This window comes from Haliotis asinina, chromosome 1, assembly GCF_037392515.1.
Source record: "Haliotis asinina isolate JCU_RB_2024 chromosome 1, JCU_Hal_asi_v2, whole genome shotgun sequence".
Classification (NCBI taxonomy): Eukaryota; Metazoa; Mollusca; class Gastropoda; order Lepetellida; family Haliotidae; genus Haliotis; species Haliotis asinina.
Genome location: NC_090280.1, coordinates 71,913,711 through 71,930,008, shown reverse-complemented (window position 1 = coordinate 71,930,008; position 16,298 = coordinate 71,913,711). Strand labels below are relative to the sequence as shown.

The 16,298-nt window shown below is 42.8% G+C and overlaps 3 protein-coding genes across 3 annotated transcripts; all 3 read right to left on the bottom strand.

The window, feature by feature from the left end:
* Window positions 1-1,243: 1,243 nt before the first annotated feature.
* On the bottom strand, window positions 1,244-4,524 carry LOC137282280 (N-sulphoglucosamine sulphohydrolase-like). Its single transcript, XM_067814015.1, has 7 exons — window positions 4,372-4,524; window positions 3,832-3,964; window positions 3,298-3,431; window positions 3,042-3,192; window positions 2,548-2,783; window positions 2,232-2,407; window positions 1,244-2,001 (listed from the first exon to the last, which is right to left on the bottom strand). The coding sequence occupies exons 1-7, from the start codon at window positions 4,481-4,483 to the stop codon at window positions 1,363-1,365; spliced, it is 1,581 nt and encodes a 526-aa protein (XP_067670116.1). The 5' UTR covers window positions 4,484-4,524; the 3' UTR covers window positions 1,244-1,362.
* A 2,516-nt stretch (window positions 4,525-7,040) lies between these two features.
* On the bottom strand, window positions 7,041-11,342 carry LOC137282269 (N-sulphoglucosamine sulphohydrolase-like). The gene is made up of 7 exons (XM_067814005.1): window positions 11,130-11,342; window positions 10,301-10,433; window positions 9,435-9,568; window positions 9,179-9,329; window positions 8,417-8,652; window positions 8,101-8,276; window positions 7,041-7,776 (listed from the first exon to the last, which is right to left on the bottom strand). Exons 1-7 carry the CDS (start codon window positions 11,239-11,241, stop codon window positions 7,135-7,137), a joined length of 1,584 nt encoding a protein of 527 aa, XP_067670106.1. The 5' UTR covers window positions 11,242-11,342; the 3' UTR covers window positions 7,041-7,134.
* Window positions 11,343-12,677: 1,335 nt separating this feature from the next.
* LOC137274885 (interleukin 17-like protein) lies at window positions 12,678-13,244 on the bottom strand. The gene has a single exon (XM_067808142.1). It carries the CDS (start codon window positions 13,242-13,244, stop codon window positions 12,678-12,680), a length of 567 nt encoding a protein of 188 aa, XP_067664243.1.
* Between the last annotated feature and the right edge of the window lie 3,054 nt (window positions 13,245-16,298).

Here is a 16,298-nt window from a genome sequence, read left to right as displayed (position 1 = left end):
ATTTTCAGTAAACTTTTATGTCGTTAGCAGAAATCATTAAAAATATATCTGACAGCGGTGGTCATCTTTGGTTACAGCTCAGGGAGATGAAAGTAATCCGAAAATATTGGTCATTCAGCAATTAGCTACCAAATTAGTTACCAAAATGATATCTCCTTGAAGATATCGCTTGTCGTGGCCGAAATACCTTGGTTGCGGAAATATTTGACGATATCGTTTCATCTTCAACAAGCAATGTTTCCTCTGGAGACCACTTCCATGTGATAAACGAAATTACAAATAACACCAGTGTAACTTTTTGGCTTTACGCACTCTACGCCACTGGAGAACAGACACAGCGACATAACCAAACATAATCTAACATCTCGCCCATGACGTAGGTCCACATGGCGGCGGCTAATGGTAGGTATAGACAAGACAAGGCACACGTCACGCCGCCGGCAGTCACATCTGTAACTGATCACGTTATCATACCTGTAATGTGATTAACAACACTTAGTGTGGTGTAACATAAATATGGGGATATCTAGAGGTAAAAATATGACTTAGTGTAGAACCACAGAACATACACATTTTTTTTAATCGCGAAATGTGATGCACTGTTTGGTACTGTGTTAAGTGGCGTTACTATGATACGTGTAGTTATTTGGTTAGGGCAGCGGGTGAAATCGATTGTAGATTATATGTTTGTGGCGCTGGAATCGGTTCTGGTGGTAGATATAATACAACATGGAATATACATCTGTTCCCCGAGGCAGCCGTCACAGCTGTTGTACCAACTAGAGTAGAGGTATGACGAGTTGAAATGTTGTCCTTTAGTTTATTGGTGTTTTCATCGAGCAGTTTGTTTTCCTAAAATGAGAAAGACTAAAGCTCGGTTAGTTAAGGTTATCAGTAATTGGAATCAGTAATTAGGAATTGCGTGATTACGGCGACAATCAATATGTATTTTCTATTCCCCATTAGGCATACTCCTGTCAAACTCACAGACCTACCTTAATATCATCGCTGGAGAGTCTGTATTCAGTGTCGAGTATTATACGTCCGCATCGCAATGCATCTCGTTGACAGGTACCTTTCTTACACAAGTTTAATAAAAATAACTGTTGGAGTGTAAAATAATCTACACCCCTGTTGATTTTATCTTTAAATCGAAAACATAAGAATCTGACCGTTCAAAATATACTTCAGAATGGTTTCTATTCAGTAGTGAAGGTTATCTCCCTTGTATAAATGAGCCGTATAACACCCAAATGAACTATTTATTAAAGAATGTCTCAGTAAGTGGATTATATGAATCCACCGGTATAATTCAATTCAGTTCTCATCAACATGGATCTAAACAAAGGACATTGTTCGTGATCAGCTTCCGGGTCTTAGATTCTGAGTGCACGATCTCTCCCGGCCAAACACTCTAGCGCTGTTAAACAACGTCATGCACGTCTCGCCTTCCAACACTCCCGTCGGGGAACAAATCCAGGGGTCGTTGGTGACGTTCAGCCAAGTAAGTAACGTTGTCTGCATGTTGGTGAACACATCCGAGTACTCAGATGCATTAGCCAGGTTGTGCAGTTCCATAGGGTCACTCTCAGTGTTGAACAGTTCCCACTGGTCTCGGTAGTAGTAGTGTTCCAGATCTTTGAACCATCCTGTTTTTTGACCAGCCATGGTTTTGTTGATGATCTCCAGGTAGGAAGGCGCCTGGTAACAGTCGGAAGCTATTGGGTAGGGAGCTTCGAAATTTAAGTTGTGGATGAGCTTCCATGTCTTGGTTCGGAGAACCCTCATGGGATAGTACATGGTGACTTCGTGCAGATCATGACTGGAGAAGACGTAGGTGAAGTTGTCAGCTGTGGTGTCGGGGTTGACAGTCACGGGGAGTAGGGACTTGCCGGTCAGTTTCACCTTTTTGCCGAGCATGTTGTACTGAGGATAGTTCACGCCGAACCAGTCCAGTATGGTGGGTGTAAAGTCCATAGTGCTAGCGAGGGCATCAGATACCTTCAAGTGAACATTGACACAAGTCACAGATCTGTATTCGATGATGCATTAGTGAGTCGTTTCTCATTAGTAATCTTACTCTGATTACTCTACATCAGTCGGGAGATAATCGCCACCATAAAGAATATGTGTGCTTAAGCTACTTACTGTGCCCCAGAACTCCCTGTGTAGAGCCGAGGAGATTCACAAAGATCACCCACCTTATAACCAGGGGTGCTTAACCTACTTACTGTGCCCCAGAACTCCCTGTGTAGAGGCGAGGAGATCATCATTGGCTCGCCCATACCCGGGTCATACAGATTGGTCTTGGCGCCAGGGAAGGGAATGCCGTTGTCTGCCGTGTAGAGGATGAGAGTGTCGTTCATGTGACCTGCAGCTTCCAACTCGCTCAAGAACAACCCAATACCTGTCACAAGACGAATGTTTTCTATGAGCTGGACTGTGTTAAAGTATGTTGTTTATCCTGGTTCTGACAGAACAACCATGCATGCAATGGTAAACTGTATGCAGAAGAGCTACTAAAGTACCATCTATATATATGCACACCTTGGTCCATCCTGCTGTACGTGGTGTACATGTTGGCCAGGTCCTGCCTGGTGGTCAGCGTGTCCGGCAGGAAGTAGGGAACCTCAACATCTTCAGGTTTGTAATAAGCCGGTGTCCAGTCAGGAATGACCCCCATGCCAGGTTGCCTGTTCCCAAATCTCTCACAGAACTGCCCATACAAGGGAATATTGCTACATCGGTGTGGGTCGTGAAACGCCAGATACAGGAAAAAAGGCCTTTTGTAAAACAAAATATCAAGCACTGTAATATTTGAAGAACTGGAGGTCCGAAAAGGATGTCATATATTTTATCATCCAAACCTTCTGCAGGAAAAATACCTCATGTGAGATGATAGTTAAAAGCATTGTCAACCCATTGACGCTCTTTACTTAATCATTTACGTTGCCATTTCACGTACTGGACAAGCAGTTAAAAAGAGAAACAGCAACAGAGCAGCAGTATCATCACCATCACTATCAACATCAACATCGTACCTGTCATCCTTCTGCTGGAGAAAGTGCCTCACGTAGTTCCTCATGTAGGTGATGTTCCTCCCCACCTGGTTCAGGTCATTGTTCTCCTCTGTCTGTTCATAGTCAAACTTATACACTGTGTCCGGCGCCACGTGTTTCTTCCCAATGATACCTTAAATGTACGTATACATTTACATACTCAGAATGTGTCTCTGGTACACGCGTACTCACTTACAGGCAACAACAGTTGTGAGTGAACTTCTTATACTCTACTCACCTGTGCGTATTCCAGCTTTGTGGAGTATGACAGGTAAACTCTTGACACTGTTCATGGTGCTGAAGTGATGGGGTTCGTGTTGAAGTCCATACATTCCGTTCTGGTGTTGGGGCAACCCTGTTAGGAGTACGGATCTGAGGACAGAGTTCGAACATGTGTGTGTTAGTGTGAACATGTAGCAAAGGCTCGGGTGACTGTTAAGGTCATCCTTTGAGGCAAAACATTAACAGAAACAAAGGAAGTACACAGTTAATCAGACAAAGGCATATCTGGCAGTGTGTTATACAGCTATTACATATATATGCAGAATTATCATAGATGTTAACTGTCCCCGTCACACAATCACAATCAGAAGGCATGGAATATCTAGGCAACACTCGAAATGTTCTGAGGCTAAGACTAAACATGTTCAAGTGTTCATGGTCATCACACTGGAGTTGTATACAAACACAAAGCGCCCCAGACTTCAGACAAGCACACGGGAATTGTCTTAGTGGCAACACAATGGCTAAATCTCCAAATATGCTATCTTACCTACTGGGTGAGCAGCTACTAACGGAGGTGTAACCATGTTTGAAGACGACGCTCCTGGCGGCCAGCTTGTCGAAGTTTGGCGTCTTGCAGGCCGTGTTGTTATAGGCGCCCATCTGGAACCCGGCATCGTCACCTGGGGCACCAGCCAGTTATTACTAGGGACAGGTTGGGGTAGAGGCTTTTGCTGCACTTCAAATGGATTTAAATCATCCCGTTACATCCAGCTGACAGAGAGAGATATGATAACCTGTAGCTTAACCCCCCCACCGACCCATCTCCCTTTCTTCACGTTGCACAGGTGAAAGTCATTGTTTCGTGATGTTATTTTGTGCGTACCTTGTAAACCGTTGCTTGTTCATAATATAATTAAGCACTGACACCTAATTACAAACAATGATCCATATAACATCATGTCCTACAATGTGTTCGGCCCGTGGCGTACACACCCCCTTGTATGTAATCTGACCCAAGGACACAGCACACCGACCCACCAGAAACACAGCCCACATCGGCTGTAGTTAACAAACAACATGTACTCACCAAATATAAGGAGGACATTTCTTTTGGACTCGCTGTCGGAGACAATGGCGAGCAGTAAACAAATTATAAGTAGGGCCATATGTAGAGCTCCCATCCCTGACATCACACTCATACAGGTATGTGGTGATCTGGTTTCGCATTGTCATCACAGATAGATAGATATAAATATAGATTGATGACGTTCGTTCAGCTGGATACACACTATCGAGTAATATCTCAAGGCCAGGTTAATGTGTATATTAAACCACGTAAAGGGTCGTCGGGAGAGTGACGTGTTTAGAATAATTATAATCATAGATTTCCGATTAGCGTTCAGATTTATCAGATATCGACATCATTCGCTTTGTCGATACATGTACTCCACCGCAGCCTGACACAGCTTATTTCCAGGACTTGTGAACCCTTTGTCTCTCCTCTGTTTAACATCTGTGTTTGCATGGGATAAATACACGACTATATATAGCAAATACAATAAGTTGTATTATGCTTGATAACAACGCTTATTCTCATGAGATGGTTGCCAAAGATGCCTATTGAAGTGAAAACACCACATGCATGTTGTCAACATCCACAAAACTAAGGTAATTATCCACTATATCGGAAAAGTTTATTTGTTATAACACATGACGTCATTACTTGGCATTGTTCGGACGAAGCGGTGAAGGGACAGAGGTCAGTATCATGAAAACGATAATAAAAGTTAATCTGCCATGGTGATGGCGAGTTCTAAATATTGACAGTAGAATGTCACAGACAGATATCACTAGCTTTGAATTCATATACACGGTTCCTTGCTTCTCACGCAAACTGATGATAACCCAGAGGCAAAACATGCCAATAGTTCGCCGATAATTTGTTTTAAACTAGAAGGATAATAAACTAAACCGGGTGTTACAGTTTCACAACCGGAATTTTGTGAAATTCAAGAAAACAACTTATTTGGAAATATACTTGTTGTATCCAAACACATTCTGATTCTAAACTATGGTCCCTTTTAAAAGGGGATGTGTGTTTGTGCGTGCGTACATACGTGCCAGCGCGTGTGTGGATCAGTGTCATCACTCAGTATAATTTTAAAGACATAAATTCTTCTTATTGGTATCATATCTGACTCATGGTTCAATAACACATCAACGAAAAGCCTAAAAGAATTTTAATGACTGATGTCCACATTATATCTTTCGACTGATTCTCTCCACGCATTATATCTAACTTCCGTGTAGTCTCCAAACATCGTGATTTCTTTACTCACGAACTATATTACTTCAGTCCGATAGTTGGTTTCCCCGACCCAGTTAGTTCTGTAACCTACTGGTATTTCTCATTGTGACCGATTACATATTAGCCATAGCTGGGACGATATCAAGTTCAAGGAGGCCGTACATACCTACCTTGTCAGCGACATGTTTTGTCCATAAGGGGCATGATGAAGGAATGAATAGAAGTCTAACTACGAGAACAATACTTTCGTCCTCCATAACTCAGCTGACACACCGAGTGACTGAGTTCACGTCACTGACAATAAACACGGAAGACAGTTCAGCCCTAACGTATTGTAATTAATACAGGTTTAAGAGAAACAAGCCCAAACTACCGCTTTGTATTTCACAGTAACGCTGAGGGTCTTGACCGAGGCGTCCAAACGGAACTGTGACGTGGGCAGTCTACAATGTTTGTGACAGTTCTTAAAGAGGAACTAAATACGAAAAGCACACCACTGGAGAAATGATTTACTTTGCTCATGTCATTGCATTTGTTGAGAAATCGTATTCGGTGTTTTTCATTCAAATCAACATCGCTGTCGTGGCCCTGTTTCCAAAGGGTAGCAAATATACTATGTTTACATTGTCTAGTGTCTGATGCCAGCTGCATATTTGTATTTGCGGTTAATGGGGGGAAATGCTTGAGAACAGGTCAGAACACGAATTGCCCTTTGGGATGTACAAAACATTCAGCGGTAGACATAAAATGCATGGGATGACGGAAGCAACCACAACACAATATCGAACTACAGAGAATATACATGTGTTGCCGAAAATGAGTGAGTGTTACGCCGCACTCAGCAATATTCCACCTATATAGCTACTGTCAGTAAATTATCGAGTGTGGACCAGACAATCAAGTGACCAACAGCATCGATCTGCATAAATGAGGCACGATGACTTGTGGTCAACAGAGTCAGCGAGTCTGACCACCCGATCTACTTAGTCGCATCCTACGACAAGTGTGGGCTACTGAAGACCAGTTCTAACGCTGATCTTCACAGGTGTTGCCGGAAGAGGCAACTGTAGACATAACACAATCTAGAAACACGGGGTGTGTGTTTATGTTACCTTAGGCAGCCATCACAAATAACATACCAACTGGAGCATAGGCCTAGGTATGTCGAGTCGAAATGCTAACCCTTCTCTCCCTGAGTCTAACCCTACTAGAATAATGATAAGACCAAAGTTCATTTACTGACAGGTTGTAGTAATTATAGATGCAATATTGTTCTGTACCTGTGCAACTTAATTACCGTTTTTTACAAATGCTCAACTATCTCACTGAAGTCAAATGTGCTTGCAGTTTCATGAACAATGCATGATTCGTTTATTTCAGATGGGACCTCAATTTGGTCATGAAGGTTATCTCCCTTGTTCAAACGAGCAACGCCAATTAAAGTCCAATATCAGTTCAATCATTTATTGAAGTACATTTCAGTTAGTGAATATAATCACAGCGTTTATTCAATGTTTCGTTCAGTTCAGCTTATGTGATCAACTACAGACTTCCGGGTCTTAGATTCTGATTGGACGACGTCTGACGACCAAACGGTTTCCGACTGTTAAACAACGTCATGCACGTCTCGCCTTCCAACACTCCCGTCGGGGAACAAATCCAGGGGTCGTTGGTGACGTTCAGCCAAGTAAGTAACGTTGTCCGCATGTTGGTGAACACATCCGAGTACTCAGATGCATTAGCCAGGTTGTGCAGTTCCATAGGGTCACTCTCAGTGTTGAACAGTTCCCACTGGTCTCGGTAGTAGTAGTGTTCCAGATCTTTGAACCATCCTGTTTTTTGACCAGCCATGGTTTTGTTGATGATCTCCAGGTAGGAAGGCGCCTGGTAGCAATCACGGGCTATTGGGTAGGGAGCTTCGAAATTTAAGTTGTGGATGAGCTTCCATGTCTTGGTTCGGAGAACCCTCATGGGATAGTACATGGTGACTTCGTGCAGATCATGGCTGGAGAAGACGTAGGTGAAGTTGTCAGCTGTGGTGTCGGGGTTGACAGTCACGGGGAGTAGGGACTTGCCGGTCAGTTTCACCTTTTTGCCGAGCATGTTGTACTGAGGATAGTTCACGCCGAACCAGTCCAGTATGGTGGGTGTAAAGTCCATAGTGCTAGCGAGGGCATCAGATACCTTCAAGTGAACATTGACACAGGTCACACATCTGTATTCGTTTATACATTTGAAAGTTGTGTATTTTGCATCAGACGTTTTATTAGTGCCCCGTGTGTGATTAGCAATGTTTCTGTACCCTACAAACAATCCTTCCTCATTACTGTGTCTGTAAAAGCTGCTTGTTGTGCCCCAGGACTCCCTGTGTAGAGGCGAGGAGATTCACACAGACTACCCTACCCAGAAACTGGGGATACTCAAGCCTACTTGCAGTGCCCCAATGCAGAGGCGAGGAGATTCACAAAGATCACCCATCTAACAACCAGAGGTGCTTAACCTACTTACTGTGCCCCAGAACTCCCTGTGTAGAGGCGAGGAGATCATCATTGGCTCGCCCATACCCGGGTCATACAGATTGGTCTTGGCGCCAGGGAAGGGAATGCCGTTGTCTGCCGTGTAGAGGATGAGAGTGTCGTTCATGTGACCTGCAGCTTCCAACTCGCTCAAGAACAACCCAATACCTGTCACAAGACGAATGTTTTCTATGAGCTGGACTGTGTTAAAGTGTTTTGATTATCCTGGTTCTGACAGAACAACCATGCATGCAATGGTAAACTGTATGCAGAAGAGCTACTAAAGTACCATCTATATATATGCACACCTTGGTCCATCCTGCTGTACGTGGTGTACATGTTGGCCAGGTCCTGCCTGGTGGTCAGCGTGTCCGGCAGGAAGTAGGGAACCTCAACATCTTCAGGTTTGTAATAAGCCGGTGTCCAGTCAGGAATGACCCCCATGCCAGGTTGCCTGTTCCCAAATCTCTCACAGAACTGCCCATACAAGGGAATATTGCTACATCGGTGTGGGTCGTGAAACGCCAGATACAGGAAAAAAGGCCTTTTGTAAAACAAAATATCAAGCACTGTAATATTTGAAGAACTGGAGACCCGAAAATGATGGCATACATTTTATCATCCAAACCATGCATCGATTGTTGAGAATGAATGTCCCAAACATCATCACAAAGTCTGACAGGCTATTTGTGTCTTCAGCGGTTAACATTGTGCCACAAAGAAATATTATCACTCATCACGCGGCAACTAATGTTGTCTATACCATTTTCTCTTTCTAAATTGAAAAAGTCGGAAAATGGTTTTGGAAGAACGGCATGTTACATATGAGCTAGAGATGAAGAGAGTAATGCTTAATAATGCTTAATTATTTCCACGATAAGTCGTTATCAGACTGATCAACGTCAGTGTCACCTAAGGAAAAATGACCATTCTTAAAGTTTTTTATCTAAAGTCGTTGGACTATGCTAGTCTGGTGTTAGAATTTAACTCCATTATCACCATCACCATCACCATCACCATCACCATCACCATCACCATCACCATCACCATCACCATCACCAACTAAGCACCTGTCATCCTTCTGCTGGAGAAAGTGCCGCACGAAGTTCCTCATGAAGGTGATGTTCCTCCCAATCTGGTTCGGGTCATGGGTCTCCTCTGTCTGTTCATAGTCAAACTTATACACTGTGTCCGGCCCTACGTGCTTCTTTCCAATGATACCTTAAATGTACATATACGTTTACATGTTCAGATTATGCGCCTGGTACACATATACGTATTTACAGGCAATGACAATCGTGAGTGAACGTTTAGTAGTCTACTCACCTGTGCGTATTCCAGCTTTGTCAAGTATGACAGGTAAACTCTTGACACTGTCCATGGTGCTGAAGTGATGGGGTAAGTGTACAAGTCCGTACATTCCGTTCTGGTGTTGGGGCAACCCTGTTAGGAGTACGGATCTGAGGACATACGTGTGGTTTTGTGAATATAGTGACTCAGTCAGGCTTTAACTGAGAAAGTGCAACTACGAATGTATCACATATCAACTTGATTACTTGACGTGACGTGTATTCAAAGTTTCGGCCCGCGGATCCCTGCCATGTTACACTAGGTAATGGGGTACACAAAAATGTTTTCTAGACCGGAACTGTAGCTGAGTCGAATCGATCTCTGACTTTGTGTGTTGGCGTTTGAGTGCCTTACCCTGATAGTGTGACCCTTAAAGTTCCGAGTTAGAATTAGTCTTCAGCAACCCGTGCTTCTCGTAAGAAGTGACAACGGGATCCAGTGGTCAAACACGTTGACTTGGTGTACACATGTCATCGTATCTCAGTTAGTTAGATGATGATCACTGGATTTTACGGTCCAGACTTGATTGTTTGCATTTTGCTGGAATAAACAACAACCAACCAACGACCAACTAGTGTGCTTTTGATTCACTCAGTATAAAGTATATGCATTACATCACTTACATTTGACCACTTTCTTAAGGGCGTTGCATATTCATATCGAGGCAATAGTTGAACTGTTCCAAGAGTAAGACCAAACAGTTTCAAGTGTTCATGGTCATCACAGATGCGTGAAATGCAAGCACAAAGCCCCCTACAGCAAACTTCAGACGAGGAAATGGATATATAGATATCGTCTTGGTGGCAACACATTAGCGGCTGAAACTCCTCATGTCACATTACCTACTGGGTGAGCAGCTACTGACGGATGTGTAGCCATGTTTGAAGACGACGCTCCTGGCGGCCAGCTTGTCGAAGTTTGGCGTCTTGCAGGCCGTGTTGTTATAGGCGCCCATCTGGAACCCGGCATCGTCACCTGGGGCACCAACCAGTTATTACAGGGACGGGTAGGTCTACTGTACTAAATATAATCACCCTTCCCTTATGCCTGTCCTCTTCCCCATGTATCCTTTCATTTTTAAGACAATCTTTCAACACAAAAGCACTAAGTCTTATATCTGAAATGTTTATGCACAGAAATGTTTCTTATGTTCATGGAACCTCCTCCTCGAGACGGGAGTATCTTTTAGCAACAACACCTCAAAACGTTCGCCCTGGGTTGTAAATAGAAATTTTATACTCGATTTAACCCAATCACACCAAAAGTTCTACATTGAAAATTCACCTCTGTACACAATCGTCCTAGTGTGTGTGAGTATGTTTGTGTGCCTGTGTGCGTGTATCTGTGTATCTGTGTATCTGTGTATCTGTGAATATGTATGCCTGTGTGCGTGCGCGCGTGCGTACAACGTAGGCGGTAGGCTAATGTCTAATTCACACAGAAGTTCGGATGATCTACACCTCCTGAATCAACAAATCCTCGTAGCTTGTGAAGCAAAGACACCTAAATACAAACAATCATCCACACAACGTCATGCTCAACAATGTGTACTTTCTGGCTGTCAGTGGCGTACACACCCCCTTGTATGTAATCTGACCCAAGGACACAGCACCCCGGCCCAACAGAAACACAGCCCACATCGGCTGTAGTTAAGAATCAGCATATACTCACCAAATATAAGGAGGACATTTCTTTTGGACTCACTGTTAGTGACAATGGCGAGCAGTAAACAAATTACAAGTAGGGCCTTATGTAGAGCTCCCATCTCTGACATCACACTCATACAGGTATCTGGTGATCTGGTTCTGTGTGATTATCACAGAGGCATGTAATATTTGAAGGTCGAACTGCTTGATACACACTATCGACTCCTACAGGCATCTCAAGGCCAGGATATGACGTATATGCACTCATCACTATCACCTGAAGAGAGAATGACCTGTTTAGAATAGTTTGGGTTTTTGATTGCTTTAAACATAGTTTATTCAGTTAAGAAACGGTTTGGGCACAAGTTATCCAACTTAAATAAGACCTCTCCACGAGGGTAGGGCTGTTTTGTTTTGACAATAGTTACTCTTTAGTTAGACAGCTGTATTTCTCAATGGTTAAATACAATAGTATTTTGCTGCCATACAGCAAAATGGCATAGGCTGTGCTCCTCACAGACAGACTCACTCAGACTCAAGTACAGACTCAGAATGACACACGTGGAGTGCAAATGAGATCACTTTTATTATGGTTTCATAGGAAAGCAGAAAACAAGGCATTCCTCGTGAGATGGTTGCCATGGACAAATAATAACTTCTCACATTATTAAGCACTCTTTTGTTTGTGCATTTGTGAAAAGAGCAACATATATGCAGGTTAATTACCAAATACCGAAGAAAACAGGAGAGGTGTTTTGCATACATATATGCAGGTTAATTTCCAAATACCGAAGAAAACAGGAGAGGTGTTTTGCATTTTATCCATATGCAGATTTTGCTTTGCCAAACAGCTTGAAATAGGCGTTGTATTTTGGTCATTTCTGATAGAGGTGTGAACATATATTCTTTTAGTTCTTTAAACCGAGCGGCCAACCGATCGACCATACTTAGATCATGATGACTCCGAGACACAAACAAATACTACCTAGTACAAAAGACGTCAGTCGGATGAAGCGTTGAAGGGACAGACGTTAGCACCATGAAACAAATAGTATAAGCAATAACAATAAATAGTTATAACAAGGTTAATAATATATATTTTCAACATAGAATTAAATATACAGTGCTTTACCTCCTATGCCTCTCACACAAACAGATGGCAGCAGAAAACAACTACAACCGCAAATTTTAAGTGTTAATAAACTAAACCTGTTGACAGTTGCACAAAACAACTTTCTGCCAGATTTTAACTGGTATGATGCCAAAGACCTACATCAACCAAATTGTGTTAAAAATATCAAACCATTCTATTGCTAAAACTCTTCTCTCCTTTTCAAGGACACCTTGCTGAACATCACATGATAGGAGGGTGTTAACATTGTTATATTGGAATGCAAACCGAAAGTTAAAAACTTTAAAGTATTTAAGTAAACACCCCCATATGGTTTGTCAGTATCTGACATACTAAACCCTACCACGAAGAGCGTACTGCGAGCATACGGTCATCTTGTTTGGTTCGTCTTCATATCAGCGTCGCCATTACGACATGATGCTGTCCACGTGGTACTCTCGGTTAGCTGGTGCAGCCCCAGCCTCCACAATCATTAGTAGTCGGGGATGTTCGCTTCTTGGTGCACGTGCACCCCACGTGGTGAGTCATCAAGACTGGCTTGTACTTGTAGAATCCATCTTGACACCCTGTCTCCTTCAGGACCCGGATGCTGGTTGACACTCGGGAACACTCGTTAACGTCATTGCCAACACAAGCCGAACACTTGCAGACAGCCTGTGGCATGACGGATGGGAAGTGACCAGCAGGAAGCTCCGTGATGTTGTACCACCAGGGACAGATGGACCGGGAGAAGACTGGGGCGTTGGGGTCATCGCTCACCGAAGATGGACAGGATGGACCTGCTGTCTGGCTGTCGTTCACCAGCTGGTAGTTCAGCTCATTGGGCAGGTTGGAATTGTTGCCAGCCAACACAGACATTTGCAGATACATGGAAGAATCCAGGTGTTGGTTGAGGTTCTCAAACAGAAGGCTGAGGTTGGCAGGAGGTTGGCAGTTGGCGACTTGTCTTCGTTCTCTTGTGCTGACGTTCTTCTGTGGCAGGCACCAAACAGCGACTGCAGCACACATGGTCACTGCGAGGCGAAGTAGAAACATAGTTATCTTGTCGATATTAGATGAAAGAACTGTGGTTTATTGGCAAGTCTGGTCAAACACAGCACTACCATCCCACTTATATACATCCATTCGGGATTTTTCGAAAGGCGATTCCGTGACAAAACGCCGAGAGAGGAAGCGGTAGAGAGGTATCCGCGTGATTGTCAGTCAGGTTTACCTATTATAAGCAGTATTGAAGCGCTTCCTGTTTAAGCATTAGGGTGACTATTTTAGTATTAACCCCCGCTTGCTCTCTTGCTCTCATATCTAGTTCAGTTTGTATACATTTAAATGAAATAACTTTTCCAGTGAAACTGAGGGAGGGCGAAGGGAAGGGGGTGGGTTGTTGGTAGCGGGGTGGGGTTGGAGGTGATTGACAGAGCTCATTGATGTCACTGATGTCGATGAAGTGACTCAGCTAAAAGACGGTTTTGCAAAGGAAATATTGCTGCCTGCTACCAGAAGTCTTATTGCGTTAAGATGTTTATTGGAGTTTTATCATTCAATCTCATCATTCAGTTTATATATATTGTCTATTATGATTTTCTTTTTCGGCATTGTAGGCTTATAACCTATCAACTATGAGCACAAAGGAATTTATGCTTTTAAAATCTTTCATTGGATCAAATATCCTGGCGGAGAAACAATTTAAAACTCACATAGTCGACCCTAGCTGCATTGCCTATCTGCTGATAAGATAAGTGGGGTTCAGCATGCATGATGGTTTAGTGACACTATTCTGTGTAATCATGTCGGGTTGCCTGTTGATCATTACATCACTGAGCGAGTCATCTTTCCGGCGCCCACTAAAACCTCATTTCTGGTGTCCCCCGCCGCGATGTTGCTTGAATGTTGTTAAAAGTGGCGTAAAACCGAACTAACTCACTAACTCTTCCCAGCCAACATATAGTTCACATAAAACATGGTGATTTCTAAGTGTAGTAGTTTCTGCCGGTTGTAGACCAAAACCAAGTTAATAGACTCTTCAAGAAAAGTAGGTAGACTTCATCTTTAAGTTACGATTCCCCAAGTTTGGGAGATGTATCGGAGTCAATCAATGTTGATGTGATAAATTAAAAATGGATGCATCACCAGCTGCACTTCTTTCTGACCATAGTTGTTTTTACAGTAATCGCTCTTCAAAGATGACTGGTGTATGACATAAAATTTGCACGGGTTTCATTTTCAAAAAAAATAAAAGGCTAGAAACAGATACTAACACCTGTGTGATGCAAGATGATTGTCAAAATTCATGGTCTAGAGTAATTAATCAAATATCTAGAAAACCATCAAATCATAAGTGACACCTCATACACATGTATGGGGCTACTGGGTTGTACACGGGAATCCAATGGTTGTGTTTAGGGGTGGTGATAAAGAGAAATGGTGGTGCGTTCGCAAGATGTCTAGCTTTGAAAGGTTTGTTGACGCTTATGCTTCCTATCTAAATAAAAAGTTAGGGTTCTCCTACTTTTTGTTAAGAGTGTAATTACCCTACCGATATCTCCCCTCGTGACTGATTCATGGAATATATAAAGAGCATCACAACACTGACGATATCAAGTTCCTAGAGACTTGTCGGGTTCATGGTTCATGTCTCATTCACATTGCACAATTCGATCGAATGATCGAGAACTTTCCTTTCCCTCCAAAGTCCATATTTTCTCACATTCAAATAATATTGTGCTTCCTAAATTCCTAAATTAATTCCTAAAGTAACTGAATGATTTCAGAAACAGTTGGCTGACCATTTCTCCGGGTGTTGCCCCATTTAGTAAGTTCTCTATCCTACCGACATTTCTCCTTGTGATTGAAAATATCAGGGAAATCATTGCACAAAGATCCAACGGGCTGGACTCAGTGTAGGGATACGGAATTATTGACAGCACGGATAAACATGGGAGTGTAAGTGAACAGTACTTTCGTCGACTGTTAGACAACAAACCAATTGGTAGAGGTCTCGTGACTCACAGTCAACACGGAACACATTTCGACACGAACCTACTGTAATCAACACAGGTTAACTGACTTGAATTTCTAAGTAAAGAAAAGGTCTCGCCCTGGGGTGGGTGCGTTGCAGGGAAATTGAGGTGGAGGTCGTCGTGGTGGTGGCAGCATGAAATTTCGGAAGTGTATTTAAAACGAACAACATTTAAAGACTTTCTGTATGTTGCCTTCCTCTTTGAATGTGAGGCGGAATATAGAGATGTGCTTGGTGTCGCTTATTCAAATCAACCTGACTATTCGTTTCGTACATTACTTCCAAACGATATCCAGTGAATAAAAGTGACCATTCCAGTATTTGATACCGTCACCGTCAAGTCAATAAATTCACGGGGCAAAGGATAGTTCCTCGTAACAGAAGTCTTAAGTCCCCAGCTATATTTTCCTCTATGTGTGGTCTCAGTGGGTGGATGTTTACAAGGTATCAGTGTTACACAGTATATCGGCAGATTTTCTCCCTTGAAGAATTGGTAAACTGTACCTTCATAATTTGTACGCAAGGTACAAACTGAAAAAGTAAATGGCATCAGCCTACTTATTGGTCACTGTTGTCAAATATGAAAACGTCATCCGTGTGTTAAGTTACATTTTCACCTTTAATCTTTGCTTGCATTGAAATTCTCTAAGGCACGAGTGAGTTTAGTTTTACGCCACACTCAGCAATATTCCAGTATCTGGCGGCAGTCTGTAACTAATCGTGTGTGGACCAGACAACCCAGTGATCAACAACAGGAGCATCGATCTGCGCAACCGCGAACTGATGACGTGTCAACCAAGTCACCGAGCTTGACCAACCGATCCCGTTTGTCACTCTTTGCGACAACCATAGTTAACTTTTATGGCAAGCATGGGTTGGCTGTGGGCCTATTCTACTCCGAACCTGCTCAGCGGTGTAATGTAGGAATTTTGGTGGTACAACTAGTCAGCTGAAAACGTACAGGTGAAAACAATAGGTGTATATTTCATGTTCCATAATGTGATAAACGCCACATTTAATTAGATCAATTCCTGTTTCGAACGACA

Bases quoted from the DNA above. Each gene is read 5' to 3' on its own strand.
- LOC137282280 (XM_067814015.1), bottom strand. From the start codon at position 4,483: ATGAGTGTGATGTCAGGGATGGGAGCTCTACATATGGCCCTACTTATA. The intron at 2,784-3,041 runs GTACGATGTTGA...GTTTTACAAAAG, and splicing joins CTCCAGCAGAAGGATGACAG to GCCTTTTTTCCTGTATCTGG. The intron at 2,408-2,547 runs GTGTGCATATAT...GTCTTGTGACAG, and splicing joins GTACAGCAGGATGGACCAAG to GTATTGGGTTGTTCTTGAGC.
- LOC137282269 (XM_067814005.1), bottom strand. From the start codon at position 11,241: ATGAGTGTGATGTCAGAGATGGGAGCTCTACATAAGGCCCTACTTGTA. The intron at 8,653-9,178 runs GTGCTTAGTTGG...GTTTTACAAAAG, and splicing joins CTCCAGCAGAAGGATGACAG to GCCTTTTTTCCTGTATCTGG. The intron at 8,277-8,416 runs GTGTGCATATAT...GTCTTGTGACAG, and splicing joins GTACAGCAGGATGGACCAAG to GTATTGGGTTGTTCTTGAGC.
- LOC137274885 (XM_067808142.1), bottom strand. From the start codon at position 13,244: ATGTGTGCTGCAGTCGCTGTTTGGTGCCTGCCACAGAAGAACGTCAGC.